The sequence below is a fragment of the Cygnus atratus genome, chromosome 23 (genome assembly GCF_013377495.2).
Source record: "Cygnus atratus isolate AKBS03 ecotype Queensland, Australia chromosome 23, CAtr_DNAZoo_HiC_assembly, whole genome shotgun sequence".
NCBI classification, from domain to species: domain Eukaryota; kingdom Metazoa; phylum Chordata; class Aves; order Anseriformes; family Anatidae; genus Cygnus; species Cygnus atratus.
In genome coordinates this window covers 7,596,682-7,611,624 of record NC_066384.1, presented here as the reverse complement: position 1 = coordinate 7,611,624, position 14,943 = coordinate 7,596,682, and the positions used below count along the sequence as shown (strand labels likewise).

The 14,943-nt window shown below is 39.9% G+C and overlaps 1 protein-coding gene across 4 annotated transcripts in view; it reads left to right on the top strand.

The window, feature by feature from the left end:
• Window positions 1-14,943, top strand: part of RLF (RLF zinc finger) — a 61,771-nt gene that overhangs the window by 36,519 nt on the left and 10,309 nt on the right. For 3 of the 4 annotated variants that reach the window (XM_050715241.1, XM_050715242.1, XM_035565121.2), the window contains 2 exons: window positions 1,958-2,160; window positions 8,619-8,755. In XM_050715241.1, the coding sequence (XP_050571198.1) occupies window positions 1,958-2,160; window positions 8,619-8,755 (340 nt within the window). Of the gene's footprint in view, window positions 1-1,957; window positions 2,161-8,618; window positions 8,756-14,943 lie in introns of those variants that run through there. The other variant, XM_050715243.1, reaches the window with a different exon arrangement.

The following is a 14,943-nucleotide window of genomic DNA, read 5'->3' as shown; positions in this document are numbered from 1 at the left end:
ATAACTCTGGGAAAGACAACATAGGCCATAGGATTCTCCAGAAATTGTAACCAAATATTCAATAACATTTTAAAACAATTCCAGGTAATATATGTATCGTGAATCATATAGCTCTAAAATCCTATGAAAAAAAAGAGAACTAGATTTGAAGGCATACATAAACTTTACTTTTCATCAGGGAGATGAATGTGTCAGATTTGTATACCCAACACAGTGGAGCAAGACAAAATGAAAATTTAAAGAAATCTTGCTGTATGTGCCAATAAATTATGGTGAGGAAAATCTTTTTTTGATCTATTAGACTGTGCTGTTAACATATCTGGTATATCTTTTCATCATCAAAGTGTAATTCAGTGACTTCCAGTGTTAATGCTGAAATATCAACCGATCCATGAAGTTTTACCACACCATGCTTCATAGAATCTTGTCAGTTGTTTTTTACTTTGATTTCTTCCTTCAGTCCCTTCTTTTCTCTTCTTTAGGAGGTCAGATTCTGCTGTAATAGACTTCCTGGAAGTCAAATGATATCTAAGCTGGAATTATCCTTTTTGCCTTGTATAGGACATGATCAGAGCATAGATTAAACAATTATAAATTACCTAGGTATCTGCTGGATTACTTTAATCCATTTTAACCTTCAGAATCATTATCAGGTAAACACCTGTAGCTGTAATACAAGATGGAAATCACTGATCAGTTACCAAGTTTTTCTTCCTTCATTTAAATTCTGTCACTCCTTTGATCTGTTTGATGTTCTTGTATGGAAACTTAGTCTTTTCTGACTGCTGTCTTCCATTTGATAGAGATAGTAGGAATGAAAATACACTTCTTACAGGCCACAACAGGAATGACAGGCGTATTGAGTAAAGGTACAGAAAGAGTTCTAGGACAATGGTTTTTCAGTTGCTTTTAACCATTTTATCCTTTAGTACAACAGCAGTTTCACAGAATATCTTCTGAAGTGTTGTAAATGGATGCTACTTCAATCATCTAAACTTAAATTTATTTAAATACATTTAATATTTAAGATCTCTGTGATTACACGCAGTGTAAGAACATATCGACTCCTCTTTCTCTTAATTTTCAAGGGTCTTTTGAAATATATACATATCTGGAGACTATCAAGCTACCTTTGTATTAGATGTTTTTAAAGCTGGGAATAGCCCATAGCTGTTGAGAAGCATACTATTTCTTCAGCTAAGGCAAAGTACATCTTAAGTACCTGGAAAGATTCAAACTAAATGGTGAGGTTTTCAATCAGATGTGTTGAACTAATATAAAAATGGCTTTAATTCCCAACTCAGCTTTTATTTGGTTTTAAACTTCATTAAATAAATTTTGCTAACCAATTACAAAAATAATTGAATTTTTAATATGGAATTAGCTCACAGTCTCTTGTAATAATTAGTTGTTTGGTTGATCTAGAGTATAAGCCTAGCGTGTCTCAGATACTGTTCTTCAAAAGTAACATGAAAAATAATATTTTCTCTCTGAAATTCATTATGCATATTTTGGCAATGTGTTTAACAGATTAGGTGGAAAAATCTTTGGTTGAAATATTTTTCTTACTTTTGTCTTGTAATATGAAGCTACAATTAACAGTTGAAGATGCTGAATCTCAGCTAGACTAGTGGTATCTTGTTCAAAATACCATATAGTCTGATTAGTGTCCTTCCGTCACTGCCATGGCATAATTCTGTATTGCCTTAATGGATGCAATCATTTGATGTGATTTCCATCCCCCATTTTCTATATCCAAGCATTCTCTCCCTACTCATTTGTTCTGAATGTGTGTGGGAAAAAATACTACATTTATTGCTGTCACTTGTTATCACACCTAGTGTTTTCTAAGAAAGCTTATACAAATTTGTACTAAAGTGTGAATGCAGTGAGACAGTTTCAGTTAAGTGTTAGCTTTGAGAATATACCGTTTAACAACTTTTTTTTCTTTTCATAGCTAATAAATTGATTACACGAGAAGGGCCTTCCTTTCTGCAGATGCGAATAAAACATTTGATGAAGTCAAACTGCATCCCACAAGCTACTTTCTTGTCAAAATTGTGTGCAGATTCTCCAGAAATTGCAAATGTTTCATCTTTTCGCCAAGCCTACATCACGTGTGTGTGTTCTATGCTGCCTAATGAAGACTCCATTAAGGAGGTTAGTAAATCCATAGTCCCTATTTTAGAATTTTGTTCTTTAACTTCAGTTCTCTGTATTGCAGAAATAAAGTGTTGCAATGGAGTTGCAAAAGATAAAATGATCTATTAGAGACTGCAGTAGTAAAGAACATTTGTATTAACTGCTAGTGTAGTTATGTATTGTGTTGCTTGCCTTCGAGATTAGATGTATTTTGAAGTCTTAAAATAAATCTTGTAACTTCAGTTCCCCTTGTAAGCAAAATACAAATGTAAAGCTGTCCTTTCTGACTCCTACCACTAAATTGTGTCTCTAAGTACCACATCCAGCCTTTTCTTAAAACACCTTGTTGTGGTTTAACCCAGTCAGCAGCTAAGCACCACACAGCCATTCGCTCACCCTCCCTCTCTGGGATGGGGGAAAGAATCAGAAAAAAATGAAAGCCTGTCAGTTAAGGTAAAGACAGTTTATTAGAACAGAAAAGAAAGGAAAACAATAATAATGATAGCACTACTAATAGTAATGTGTACAAAACAAGTGATGCACAATGCAGTTGCTTACCACCCACTGACCGATGCCCAACCTATTCCCAAGCAGCCAGCCCCCCCATATTAATTGTTCAGCATGACGTCAGATGGTATGGAATACCCCTTTGGCCAGTTCGGGTCAGCTGTCCTGGGTCTGTCCCCTCCCAGCTCCTGCTGCACTCCCAGCCTGCATCTTGGCAGGACAAAGTGAGAAGCTGTAAAGTCCTTGGCTTAGTGCGTAGTGTGAGCACTGCTCTGCAACAATTAGAACATCAGTGTGTTTGTTATCAGCACTCTTCTCATCCTAATCCCAAACACAGCACCCTACCAGCTACTAGGAGGAAAATTAACTATCCTAGCCAAAACCAGGACACACCCCCAGGACAGTGACACTACCACCTCCCTGGGCATCCTGTTCCAATGCCTAACCACTCTTTCTGAGAAGAAATTTCTCCTAATAGCCAAACTGAACACAGCTGGCACAACTTGAGGCCATTCCCTCTTGTTTTAAAATTATCTCCCCCTAACATAATTTCCCTCTTATCCCTTTATTAATGTTATGTGATATTTTAAAAAAAAAAAAAAAAAAAGGTAGAAGGCTTAGGTTAGTGGGAGGATGATTTTTATGATGACATAGGTATTGAAATATTCTTGTAATGTTAAAACTTCTTCAAACTAAAATGATGTGATAGACAAAGTCAAGACATGGTTGTATGTTCCATATCACAGAATGTTAGGGATTGGAAGGGACCTTGAAAGGTCATCTAGTCCAGTCCCCCTGCCAGAGCAGGAACACCTATTTCAAGTCACACAGGAACATGTCCAGGTAGGTTTCGAATGTCTAGAGAAGGAAACTCCACAACCCCCCTTGACAGTCTGTTCCAGTGTTCTGTCACCCTTACTGTAAAAAAAAAAAAAAAAAAAAATTGTCTCCTATTTAAGTGGAACCTCCTATGTGCCAGCTTGCACCCGTTGCCCCTTGTCCTATCATTAGATATCACCAAGAAGATCCTGGCTCCATCCTCCTGACACTCCCCCTTTACATTTTTAAATATTAATAAGGTCACCCCTTAGTCTCCTCTTCTCCAAGCTAAAGAGACCCAGCTACCTCAGCCTTTCCTCGTTAGGGAGATGCTCCACTCCCTTAATCGTCCTTGTGGCTTTGCGCTGGACTCTCTCAAGCAGTTAACCTGTCCTTCTTGAACTAAGGGGCCCAGAACTGGACACAATATTCCAGATGTCGTCTTACAGGGCAGAGTAGAGGGGGAGGCGAACCTCTCTTGACCTACTAACCACACCCCTTGTGATACACCCCAGATGCCATTGGCCTTCTTGGCCACAAGGGCACAGTGCTGGCTCATGGTCAACCCACTGTCCACCAGGACCCCCAGGTCCCTTTCCCCTACGCTGCTCTCCGACAGGTCAGTCCCCAACCTATACTGGTATCTGTTCTTGCCCGGATGCGGGACTCTACACTTGCCTGTGTTATATTTCATTAAATTTCTCCCCGCCCAACTCTCCAGCCTGTCTGGGTCTTGCTGGATGGCAGCACAGCTTTCCAGTATGTCAGCCACTCTCAGTTTGGTGTCATCAGCAAACTTGTTGACAGCACGCTCTATTCCTTTATCCAAGTCATTGATGAATATATTGAAATATATATTAATATATATGAATATATTGAATATATATAGGATTATTGGACTAGATGATGTTTGAAGGTCCCTTCCAATCCCTAACATTCTGTGTTAGAATAGTATTGGTCCCAGTACTGACCCTTGAGGAACTCTGCTAGATACAGGCCTCCAAGTAGACTCCGTCCCACTGACCACAACTGTCTTCTTTCCACCAGCCAGTTCACAGTCCACCTCACTACCCGATCATCTGGACCCCGCTTCCTTAGTTTAACTGCGAGGATGCTGTGGGAGATGGTGTCAAATATTTCACTGAAATGATGGTAGACCACATCCACTGCTTTTCCGTCATCTATCCACCTGGCTGTGTCTTCATAAAAGGCTATCAGGTTGTTCAAACATGATTTTCCCCTTGGTAAAGCCATGTTGACTGCCCCTAATGACCCTTTTATCCTTGATATGACTAGAGACAACGCCAAGGATAGGTTGTTCCATCACCTTTCCAGGGATGGAGGTGAGGCTGTCCTGTCTACAGTTACTCGGGTTCTCCTTCTCACCCTTTTTGAAGACTGGAGTGACATTTGCTTTCCTCCAGTCCTCAGGCACCTCCCCTGATGCCTTACCAAAGACGACGGAGAATGGCCTAGCACTGACTTCCACTAGCTCCCTCAGCACCTGTGGGTGCATCCCATCAGGACCCATGGATTTATGGATGTCCAGATTGCTTAATTGCTCTTAACCCAGTTCTCATCAACCAAGGCAAACTCCTTCTTTATCCTGACTTCCTCTGGGGCCTCAGGGATATGGGGCTCCTCAGGACAGCCTATGGCATTATAGACAGAGGCAAAGAAGGCATTCAGTAACTCTGCCTTCTCTTTACCTTCTCTTTATCTTCTGTCAACAGGGCACCCGCCTCATTAATCAGTGGACCTACGTTGCCTCTAGTGTTAGTTTTATCCACAGTGTATTTGAAGAAGCCCTTTCTGTTGTCTTTGACCCCTCTTGCAAAGTTTAATTCTAAGGAGGCCTTAGCTTTCCTCTGCCTCCATACATCCTCTGACAACAGTCTTACATTCCTCCCGAGTGGCCAGCCCTTCCTTCCATGATCTGTAGACTCTCCTCTTCCATGTGAGTTTGCCCAGCAGTTCCCTGTCTAATCATGCAGGTCTCCTGGCTCCCTTTCTTGACTTAATACCTGTTGGGATGCTCTGATCTTGGGCTTGGAAGAAGCAGTCCTTGAATGCCAACCAACTGTCTTGGGCCCCCTTACCTTCAAGTACCCTGTCCCATGGGATTTCCCCTGGCAATTGCTTGAAAAGGCCAAAGTTGGCCCTACTGAAGTCCAGTGTTGCGATTCTCCTTGGTATTCTGTTCCTGCCACATGAGATCCTGAACTCCACCATCTCATGGTCGCTGCAACCAAGGCTGCCCTCAATCTTCACCACTTCAACAGCCCTTCCATGTTAGTGAGGACAAGATCCAGTAGCGCTCCTCTCCTAGTTGGCACATCCACCACGTGCATCAGGAAGTTATCATCAGTACACTGAAGGAACCTTCTGGACTGCAGATGGCTGGCTGAGTAGGCCTTCCAGCAAATAACAGGGTAGTTGAAATCCCCCCTGATAACCAGGGCCTGTGATTGTGAGGCTGCTATCAGGTGCTTGTAGAAGGCATCGTCACCTTCCTCATCCTGATCTGACACCCACAACAGTATCCCCCATGCCAGCCTGCCCATTAATTCTCACTCACAGACTCTCAACTTGCTCCTCATCTGCCCCTGGACAGTACTCAATACAATGTAGTTGCTCTCTCACATAAAGAGCAACTCCGCCACCTCGCCTTGCTAGCCTGTCTTTCCTGAGCAGGACATACCCATCCGTGACCACATTCCAGCCATGTGAGCTGTCCCACCATGTCTCTGTAATTGCCACCAGATCATAATCTCCTGACCTAACACGGATTTTTAACTCCTCCTGCTTATTCCCTGTGCTGCATGCATTGGTGTACAGGCACTTCAGGGAGCGAGCTGAGCTTGCCAATTTCACCCTAGGAGGCGGGGAGGCCTCCCAGTCTTCATGAATACTGGAGCGCTGCCCCACTGGTGGAAGCCCGGCTACAACTCCATCCCCCTTCAAATCTAGTTTAAAGCTCTCCAAATACAGTAACTTTGGGGAGTAGCCTGGCATCCTTCTTGACAACAGAATGCACGGAGAATGACAGCATTTTTCAAAAAATCTTAATATAAAATACTTTATTGTTGTTCTTTCTGTAGTCTGAGCTTTTATTCAGCTGTCAGTTCGTTTGGGTTTCTGATGGAATAACAAGCACAATTCAGACCTTGATGTTTAATATATACGTTTTCACTTAGTAAGGTGTCTGATTTGTCACTTAGTGTTTGCATGCTGTGGGTTGATTTCTAGTTGTGCATTTAGAATTTTTTGTTGTAAATATTATTGTTAAAAAAGTCTGAAGGTCTAAAACCACCTGGATCATTGACAAAGTTTGAAATACACGAGTTGAAAGTAAATTTCCTGTCTGCTACCTCAGTGTTTGAGGTCCTGAATATGAGTGAGTTTTGCCAAAAAGAATCACATTTCTAGGTGGGAAGGAGAGAATCCAATATGCTGTGTGACTGCAGGCTGCTGGAGTTGGTGATAGAGCTGTTCCTTTTGGTCCAGCTCACTGTGGAGGAACTGACAGCATAAGATAAGTGCCAAATCTTGTTTTAGTGTGAGCCTGAGCTAGGAGTAACTGATGGCTATTAAAAATGTGTTTTCTGGTGTACTGTAGCCTAATAAACAAGAAGTAGGTTTTAAGTTTGCGGTTTTAAAAGTGGCACTGTGTTGTTCAAACTGCCTAAGTTGAGTGATTATTTATTTATGGGCTTTTTAGAAACTTGACCATAGTCTCTCTCAAGTGATGCATATTCAAGCAGGTCACAGGCTGTCATGCCATCTTCACGTTTGTCGGGGCAACCTATCCTATATTTGCATGCACTGCCAATTTCTGTTTTTCTAAAAGTGAAGACCTGGAAGGTCATTCTTGTATCAGAACACTGCAACCTCTTGGCATTATTTAAGAATGCTTGCTGTGATACTGAGTGATACAATGGCAGTATATAATTATGGAAATTATCTGAGACAAAAGTTGGGGTCATATAACTTTTTCCTAATTTGCATTACAAAGAAAGTATGCTGATTGAATTTGTGATTTCTAAAGAATAAGAATAACTAAGTGAAGTCGCAAAAGAAGACTGAGAAAATTGGAGTTATCCAATTGAGACTTTCCAAATGAGCTGAAAATGTGTGCCTGTAAGCACCTAACAAATACGAGAACATAAAAAGGGTACTGCTTGCAGAGATGAGAATTAAGGAGCTGCATTAATATAATCCCATACATCTCAAGGTACGTAGTATATAACAGTTCTCTACAACAGATGTGACAGTGCTGATCAAAGACTAGAGCTGTATTTTTTTTCTTGAAGTCCTTTTTTCTGCCCTACAGGGCTACTCAGAGTTTTGAATGCAATCTTTTTCTTGGCATTCCTACTGGAAGGAGGAGCAGGGGTTTGGTGTTACAATAAGGCGAGAGTCTGCAGTTTGCAATGTTTTGGTTTGTTTTTTTTTTTCTTTCTTTTTTTCCACTTGCTCTGTAATTGCAGTGTTAGCAGTCTAGGAGATGGCATTGCTTTTAGCCCTTCAGTTAAGTGTACGTTTGAACAATACAACAAGAACTAAGCAAGGAGCGGTTTTCTGTAGCACTCCCAAATTTAGGGCTTGAATGTAGGACAGAAAATAAAAGGTAGGTTTGGGACTGTGGCTTGGTTAAAGAGAGGCTTGACTGAGAGAAGAGATTGACTCTTTGAATAGGAGCATCTGTAAATCCAGAACTTCAATGGGCTTTTCTCTCTCTAAACACTTACATTTTTAACATCGTGTTTTGGAATATGATTGTTCAGAATGAATGGTTATGGGCCAAGAGGGCGAGAGACTTGCTTTTTCAGATCTCTTGACCTTCTTAGACGTGGGTTTTAATTGTCAGGAGGAAAACAGAAATGCTTTCAAATGTTGGGAGTTTTAGGTAACGTGTTGCCTTTACATAAATATTTTGCTGAACTGTCCAAAATGGAAGATGGTCCTGAAGAAAAGTAAAGGATAAGAACTAACTTTTTGTACTGTTCCATAGCTGAAAGATGTGGTGTGAACTCTGTATTAAACAGAGACAGTGTTTTGTTCGTTTGTGAGACTACTTCCTTTGATGCAGTAAACATGCATTTCTTCTGTAAACATGTTCAGAAGTGCCCCTTCTACTTTTTTTTCAGATTGCGAAGGTGGATTGCAAAGAAGTACTAGACATCATATGTAATCTGGAATCTGAGGGACAAGAAAACACTGCATTTATTCTTTGTACAACATATCTTACTCATCAGCTTCAAACAGCAAATGTGTATTGTTCTTGGTAAGTAGTAAGTATTACTGACTCTTTTAATTTAACTGTTCTTTGCTGCTTACTGGCTTTCATGCAGAAGAATTGAGCTGGTCAAGTACAAAAAATATGTAGTGAAATGAATGTAAATTTATTTGAGAAGTACATCAGACTGAAATGCTTTCTCGATAATTTATGACAATGTAAATAGCTCATCTTTAGCCTTGTTAAGTCATAGTTGCAGGAAGAGAGCAGTTTGTCACCAAATGGCTAACAGACAAAAGTAATGTCAAAATTGTTCAAAAATAAAACAGCACTTGTATTGTTGGCATTGGCAGTAATGTTTTGACAATGTAGTGTCTCTGTAAGTAATGCTGGAACAGTGCTGTCTGGATTAATATTACACACACAAACTTTGTGGTTCCACAAAGCATGTTGTAATTCAGTTCCATTCTTCACTCTTGAATAAACTCGTAGGAGTTTGATACTTTTTTTTCACTTCTTCCACAGAGAGATAAGTAGTAGGAATTGTGAGTCTAAAACTTCTCTATTCCCTTAAACTGTCTAGAGATACAAAACATTTTTGCATCTGTTTCAGCAGTGACAAGCTGGTAGAATCAAGTAGGGATGCTGTTTTCTGCCCCTTATAAAATGGTTTTTTAGTTGTGGCTTCTGAAGCGTGGCTAAATATGTTTTTCTCCTGATTAAATTATAATCTGGATAAAGTCTTACATTATCAAACACCTCAAATGTATCTTGGATATCTGAATTCAGTCAGCCGTGGTATTGTTCATTCACTCATTTCATGTTTTAGAACTATTAAGAAAAGTTTACATAGCACTTAAGTGTCAGTGGGAACAACTGTTTGTTCAGCCTGGTCCAATCATCTCTACAACAAAGGTAAGAGATATTGACATGTTATTTCTGCGTCAGGCCAGAAATATCCATTTGAGCAAAAAACGTACCGTGAAGAGAAAAATGGGTTATTGGAAAACCCAAAAGAGCAGAGAATCTACCAAACTTAGGAGTTCTAAAGGCTGACTGGTTTTTGCTACTTAAATGTGTCATTAGAGATGGCTAGAACAGGGAGCATGCCCAAAGGACGTTGTCATGATTCTCATTAAGCCAGCAGAGGTACAAGGCTGAAATCCATCACATGATCTGTTTTTCAAATAAACAAAATGAACATTCTTTCTTTGGACAATAGAACATTTCACCTGAGAGTTACTAAACAGTTCTGTCTAAAAGCTACATCCCTAGGTGCAGATGAAGACTCCAACTTCAGGTATAGCTGAGACTTGTAAACCCTTGCTACTGGAGAATATACTTCAATGATGTACTGTTTAGATTAACATCTCTTCTTTGTGACAACACTGTGGGTAGTTTTTGCTTGCAGTACCAAGTCTAAGCTGTAAGTAGCTAGAACTTGAATGAAACTTTTGGGTCCCCTAATTCTAACATACACTTCCTCTTGACTAACAAGTCAGGAGAGAACGCTGCAGACTTCTCATCTCCTTGCTAGTCAGGCCCATGATGGCCCTGACTAAAGATAAGTCTACTGCTGTAACATATGTACATACTTCCACATCAGCTTTAAAATGGGTTAGTCTAAGTGACAAGCAGTAAGTCATGAAGATACAAATATAAGCACAGTCTAGCCACACAAGTATGTTCCTACTTACAGAAGGTGTTAGGCGGCTTGCCTTACTTGTGGTGAGGTCATAGCACTATGTCTTCACTGGTGATAGTAGTTGTTGAAACAAAGGTGTTCTTACACCCATACATTCCACAACTGCCCCTCTGCTGCTGGCTGAACATAATCCTCAAGTTCCAGTTCCACCCACCCTTCTTCAGTGACCAGACAGGAGAATGAAAGTCTTCTGCCTAATACTGAAATTGTGAAAGGGTATACATTCAAACTCAGTGTATGTAGTACTCTGTGTAGAACAGAATTGCACACAACTGATGCAGTCCATGCCCATTAAAGAGAAAAGCTTCCAGGTTGCTGGAGCCAAGAGTGAAGAAGCCCACCTTCTGATGGACTTTTGTCTTTTGAAAGTGGTGTAATGATTCTTGATCGTCACGTTACTTTGACCTGTAGGTTGTACCTCTAAGCCCCTTTCAAAGTATGGTTGCATAAAAATACAGATGCTTTGCTGGTGTGTACTGCTGTTGGATGGAGTGGCCTTTTATATTGGTCCCCACCCCGTTCCCTTGTAGTAGATGCAGATCTAATGATTATTTAGACATAACATAGATGAATTCAGCTTGCTGATATGGCAGAAAACTTCTAATTTAGATGACTACTTTTCTGTCTGATCAGGCAGCTGAACTGATTAGGGGTCAGATGACACATTACAGTTGTAGTGGATATTATGGCTCACAAACATGAGGAGGCCCTAGCTCTGTACGGACTCTGGTGTGCACCAGAATCATTGCAGAGCTGATCTGAATCAGTGTCCTGGAACAGAGATAAGGTAATGTTGCTTACTAATCATTAGTAAATTGAATGAGCACAGTCAAAAGCATGACAAATATCAGAGCTGTCTGGAAGGATAGCATATGTTGTATGATGCTGCTGTGATATGCATATTTAGTCTAACTCTACAGCTCAAACTAATGTGGGGGAATGACTTACTAGAGTTTGCTTGCCGGGCATTATATAGGCTCATGCGTAGTAAAAAGATGCACTTAAAAATACTTGGTAAAAACGAATACATAAGCTGAGATACTCTTTTCTGTGACCAGCTGCTGTTTTCAGGGGGCAGCAATTGCTCAAGTAACTCACTTTAGAGAAGGTCCTGTCTGGTTCAAAAAGACAGTGTAGTTGAAAAGTTATTTAACTCTGTGATGCCTGATCCACTGATGATTGGGACTCATACTTTTTCTATCGCTGTCATTAATACCATGTGTATTTTCATTGTTAACGGTAAAATGTAATTTTTTGTCACATGTATTTAATCATAATTGTGCATGATGGTGTTTCAAGTCAATAAAAAATATAAGTTTTGATCAGTTTTCATAGAATACTTCTAGTGCATTATGTAACTTGATAGGACAGAACTGAGTGTTGGTACCTAAAACATTTAATAGAGATCTTTGAGAGGGGAACGGGAAATAAGGAGAGCAAAGACCCTTTGATACAACATAGTTTTTGTTTCAGTGTTCCCTTTGTGTTGTTATAGATTCAGTTCAACAGATAAGCCCTACTGTATGTTCTTGAAAATGTCCCACTCATCTGTAGGAAATCTTGAAATAAAATTGTTGTTTCCAGCAGAATTTTCTGGAGCACTTCTTGATTTTACAAAGCAACAGCGCATTGAAATATTTTCCACTGCTCTCTAGCTGGACTTGCACTGACGCTGTAAGACTTGTACTGCTGTCGAACAAAATCCTCCTTGCTGCCAGCCACCCATTCCCATTGTCTTTATCCATATCTTGTTTTATGCAGTGTGAGAGTGAACCAGTTTAAGTGATCCAGATTGGCAGCATTCTGGTTTAGACAGAGGAAAAAAAGGATGTGCTGACAGCTGTGAACAGCAGGGGGGAAGTGAGATTACTTTTGAGGGTCTGTTGTTGTGGATGATGGCACAGTGGATGACGAAGGAGCTTTGGTGCTGTACTCAAGCTAGTCCTAACAATTCGCTGTTGCCAGAAAGTGGAAGAGAAATTTATCCCATACTGTGGTGCTAGCTGTATAAGCCTGCCTCTTCTGTTGATTTGGTTCTGGGTCTATCTGACCTGTACCGAGCACATTCATCTAACCTAGCAGTAAGATTAAACCAGCCCAAGCTGTTTATAACTTTTTATGCATTTTACGCATTAGTGCTGGATTGACTTACCATGTTGCTAGGCAAGTACCAGCAAAGAGGTACAAGCCTGGTGGTTCTGAAAGTGGAGTACTGCTCAAATGTGTTCAGTTAAAACCTTACTCTCTCAAGAAATGGGAAAATCAGCTTTCGTTCCTCACCCTTCCCTCTTCACTGCTCTGGCACCTGCCTATGGCACAGTGCTAATTCTGCACCCCAGCGCAAGCCTTTGTTACTACCATTGTGTATTTGGAGGGGTTCAGCTATTTTGTTAGCTTAGCTCAGCTCATCCTGTAGACTCAAATCTATACATCTGAGAGAAGATTAGTAAACTGTGCATGTGTGTAAATCAGTGCTGTTAGTGTGAAGCTTCATTTCACAGCTGAAGATGAAGACAGACAGGTTTGTATATGGTCTCCCTCATGAAAATTGGGAAATTTTGCAATGATTGTTGCCGATGATTATAGAATAATGTGTAATGCTACTTGATTGCTACAAGACACCTGATTTCCATTTCAGGTGGAGATATCTACTGTGCTTGGAGCTTTGTAAGTAATACTGCTGTGGGCAGTAGTTCTGAGCTACTTCACTGCCTTATTCTCAAAGGAGTTGGGCAATTCATGAATCCATGAAATAACATAATCTTTAGTGTTAACATGAACAATATTCAACATGAACTGCAGCTAAGCACAGTTTCAAAAATTCTTCTCTTCAGTCTGATATGCTAGCAAAATTTTGTTCTTCAAAGTTCCTAGAGATACCTGTCTGCAGTTCTTTCTATTTCCTGTTGTTTCCCCCACCTCGAATAAATTTTGAAATAGAAAATTGCCCAAATACCAAGTTCTCCTTTCATGCCTTTCATATATATGAACACTGAGGAATATTCTAGGTCACCGTTCTTAAGGACCCCTTCCAGCAATCTACTTTAGCTTTGCAGAAAGCAGGAGCAGGATGAGAGAAGGAGTAGGGCAAACACTGAAAACTTGTTCCTCTGACAGAAACTCTTAGGAGGGATTATCCAGAGTCAGTCCCATCTCTCAGTACTCTCCCAGCTCTGTAAATGTACTGAATAAATGCACGAAATGACTGGTCTTTTGATAAAGCATTTCAAGTTGTTTTGTATCAGCTGTGGTAATGCCAAGTTCCTTTTTTTTTTTTTTAATACTTTTATTGTATTCTGTGAGTTTCTCAATCTGGCTTTCGTTCATACAGTTTTTCTATGTTAGTCTTCCTGATGTTCAGGTGAATTTTATGCTTCATAAGTTGCATGTGGCTAAAAGTCAGTATAAAAAGTTGCTGATATCAAAACAATGTCTTTTTCTTCTCCAGTTATGTTTTGGAATTTAAAGTTAAAACACCTTTAATTTTGCTGCTTATATGCTAGTTCCTTGTAGGCCTATCCAGCTACTCTGCTCTTTCTTACAGAGAAAGGCTGTTAATGACATTTCTAAGCTTACTTTTTTAAAAATCCATGTTACTAGTAAATATTGTGTAATTGTATGCATTAAATACACCTCAGGTCAAATCCATAACAAGGCCTCATTCACTTTTGCTTGGCTTAGTGTTCAAGAGTACAGTTGCAGTAATTCAAAGAAAAAGCCTTGCTAATATTCAATGTAAAGCTTGTGTAGGTGTGTCTTTGTAATTTTAATTTGTTTTGGACTGACCTTTTATCTAGAAACCTTTATGTATAATTTGATGCATAGGGAGGTTGAGTTAGCAAAGGTGAAGTTTGCTCTAGTAAAGAATCAGAATAAAAAGTTTTTTCAAGTAGTATAAAAGATACAGCTCCTGTCACTGTTTCATTTTCCATTTCTGTGGTGCCCATCATGGTGGGAAAGCAACACAAAGTTGATTGCAATGTGCAACTGCTGTTGCCTTGATTATAATAAACTGCGTAAGAGAACAGCTCTGTCCTTGACTGGTGTGAGCAGTAACACACATAACTACTCAAAGACAGTAGACAAAGCCCTCATCTTAAATATCACTTATGTAACACTTCAAAGTGTATTCTGTTAGAGGTGCCTTAAAGCACTGTGTCAGAGTGGTATCATTGGAATGCATGTGTCAGCATCTAAGCCACTTGCCCAGTGGGAGAGAACTGGTTACATTGCATTTCATCTTGCCTATTCTAAATTTCTATCTGGAAAGTTAAGACTTGCAAGCGTGGGTGTTTTTTGTTGTTTCTTGTTGTTTTGTTTTGTGACTAAAAAGGGAATCTATGCAGCTGTAGGTGTCTGTTAAGCAAGATATATCCTCTTGTCTTTCCCCATTAGCAGGAGATACACTGTGTTTTGATCTGATGAATGTTTGGAAGTAAGGCGTGGTAGCTTATCAGTATTTTTAAGAGATGTGATTGAAGTGTGTACTGTTTTTTAATAACGCTTGAACTATACTGTGGTGTCAACTCTG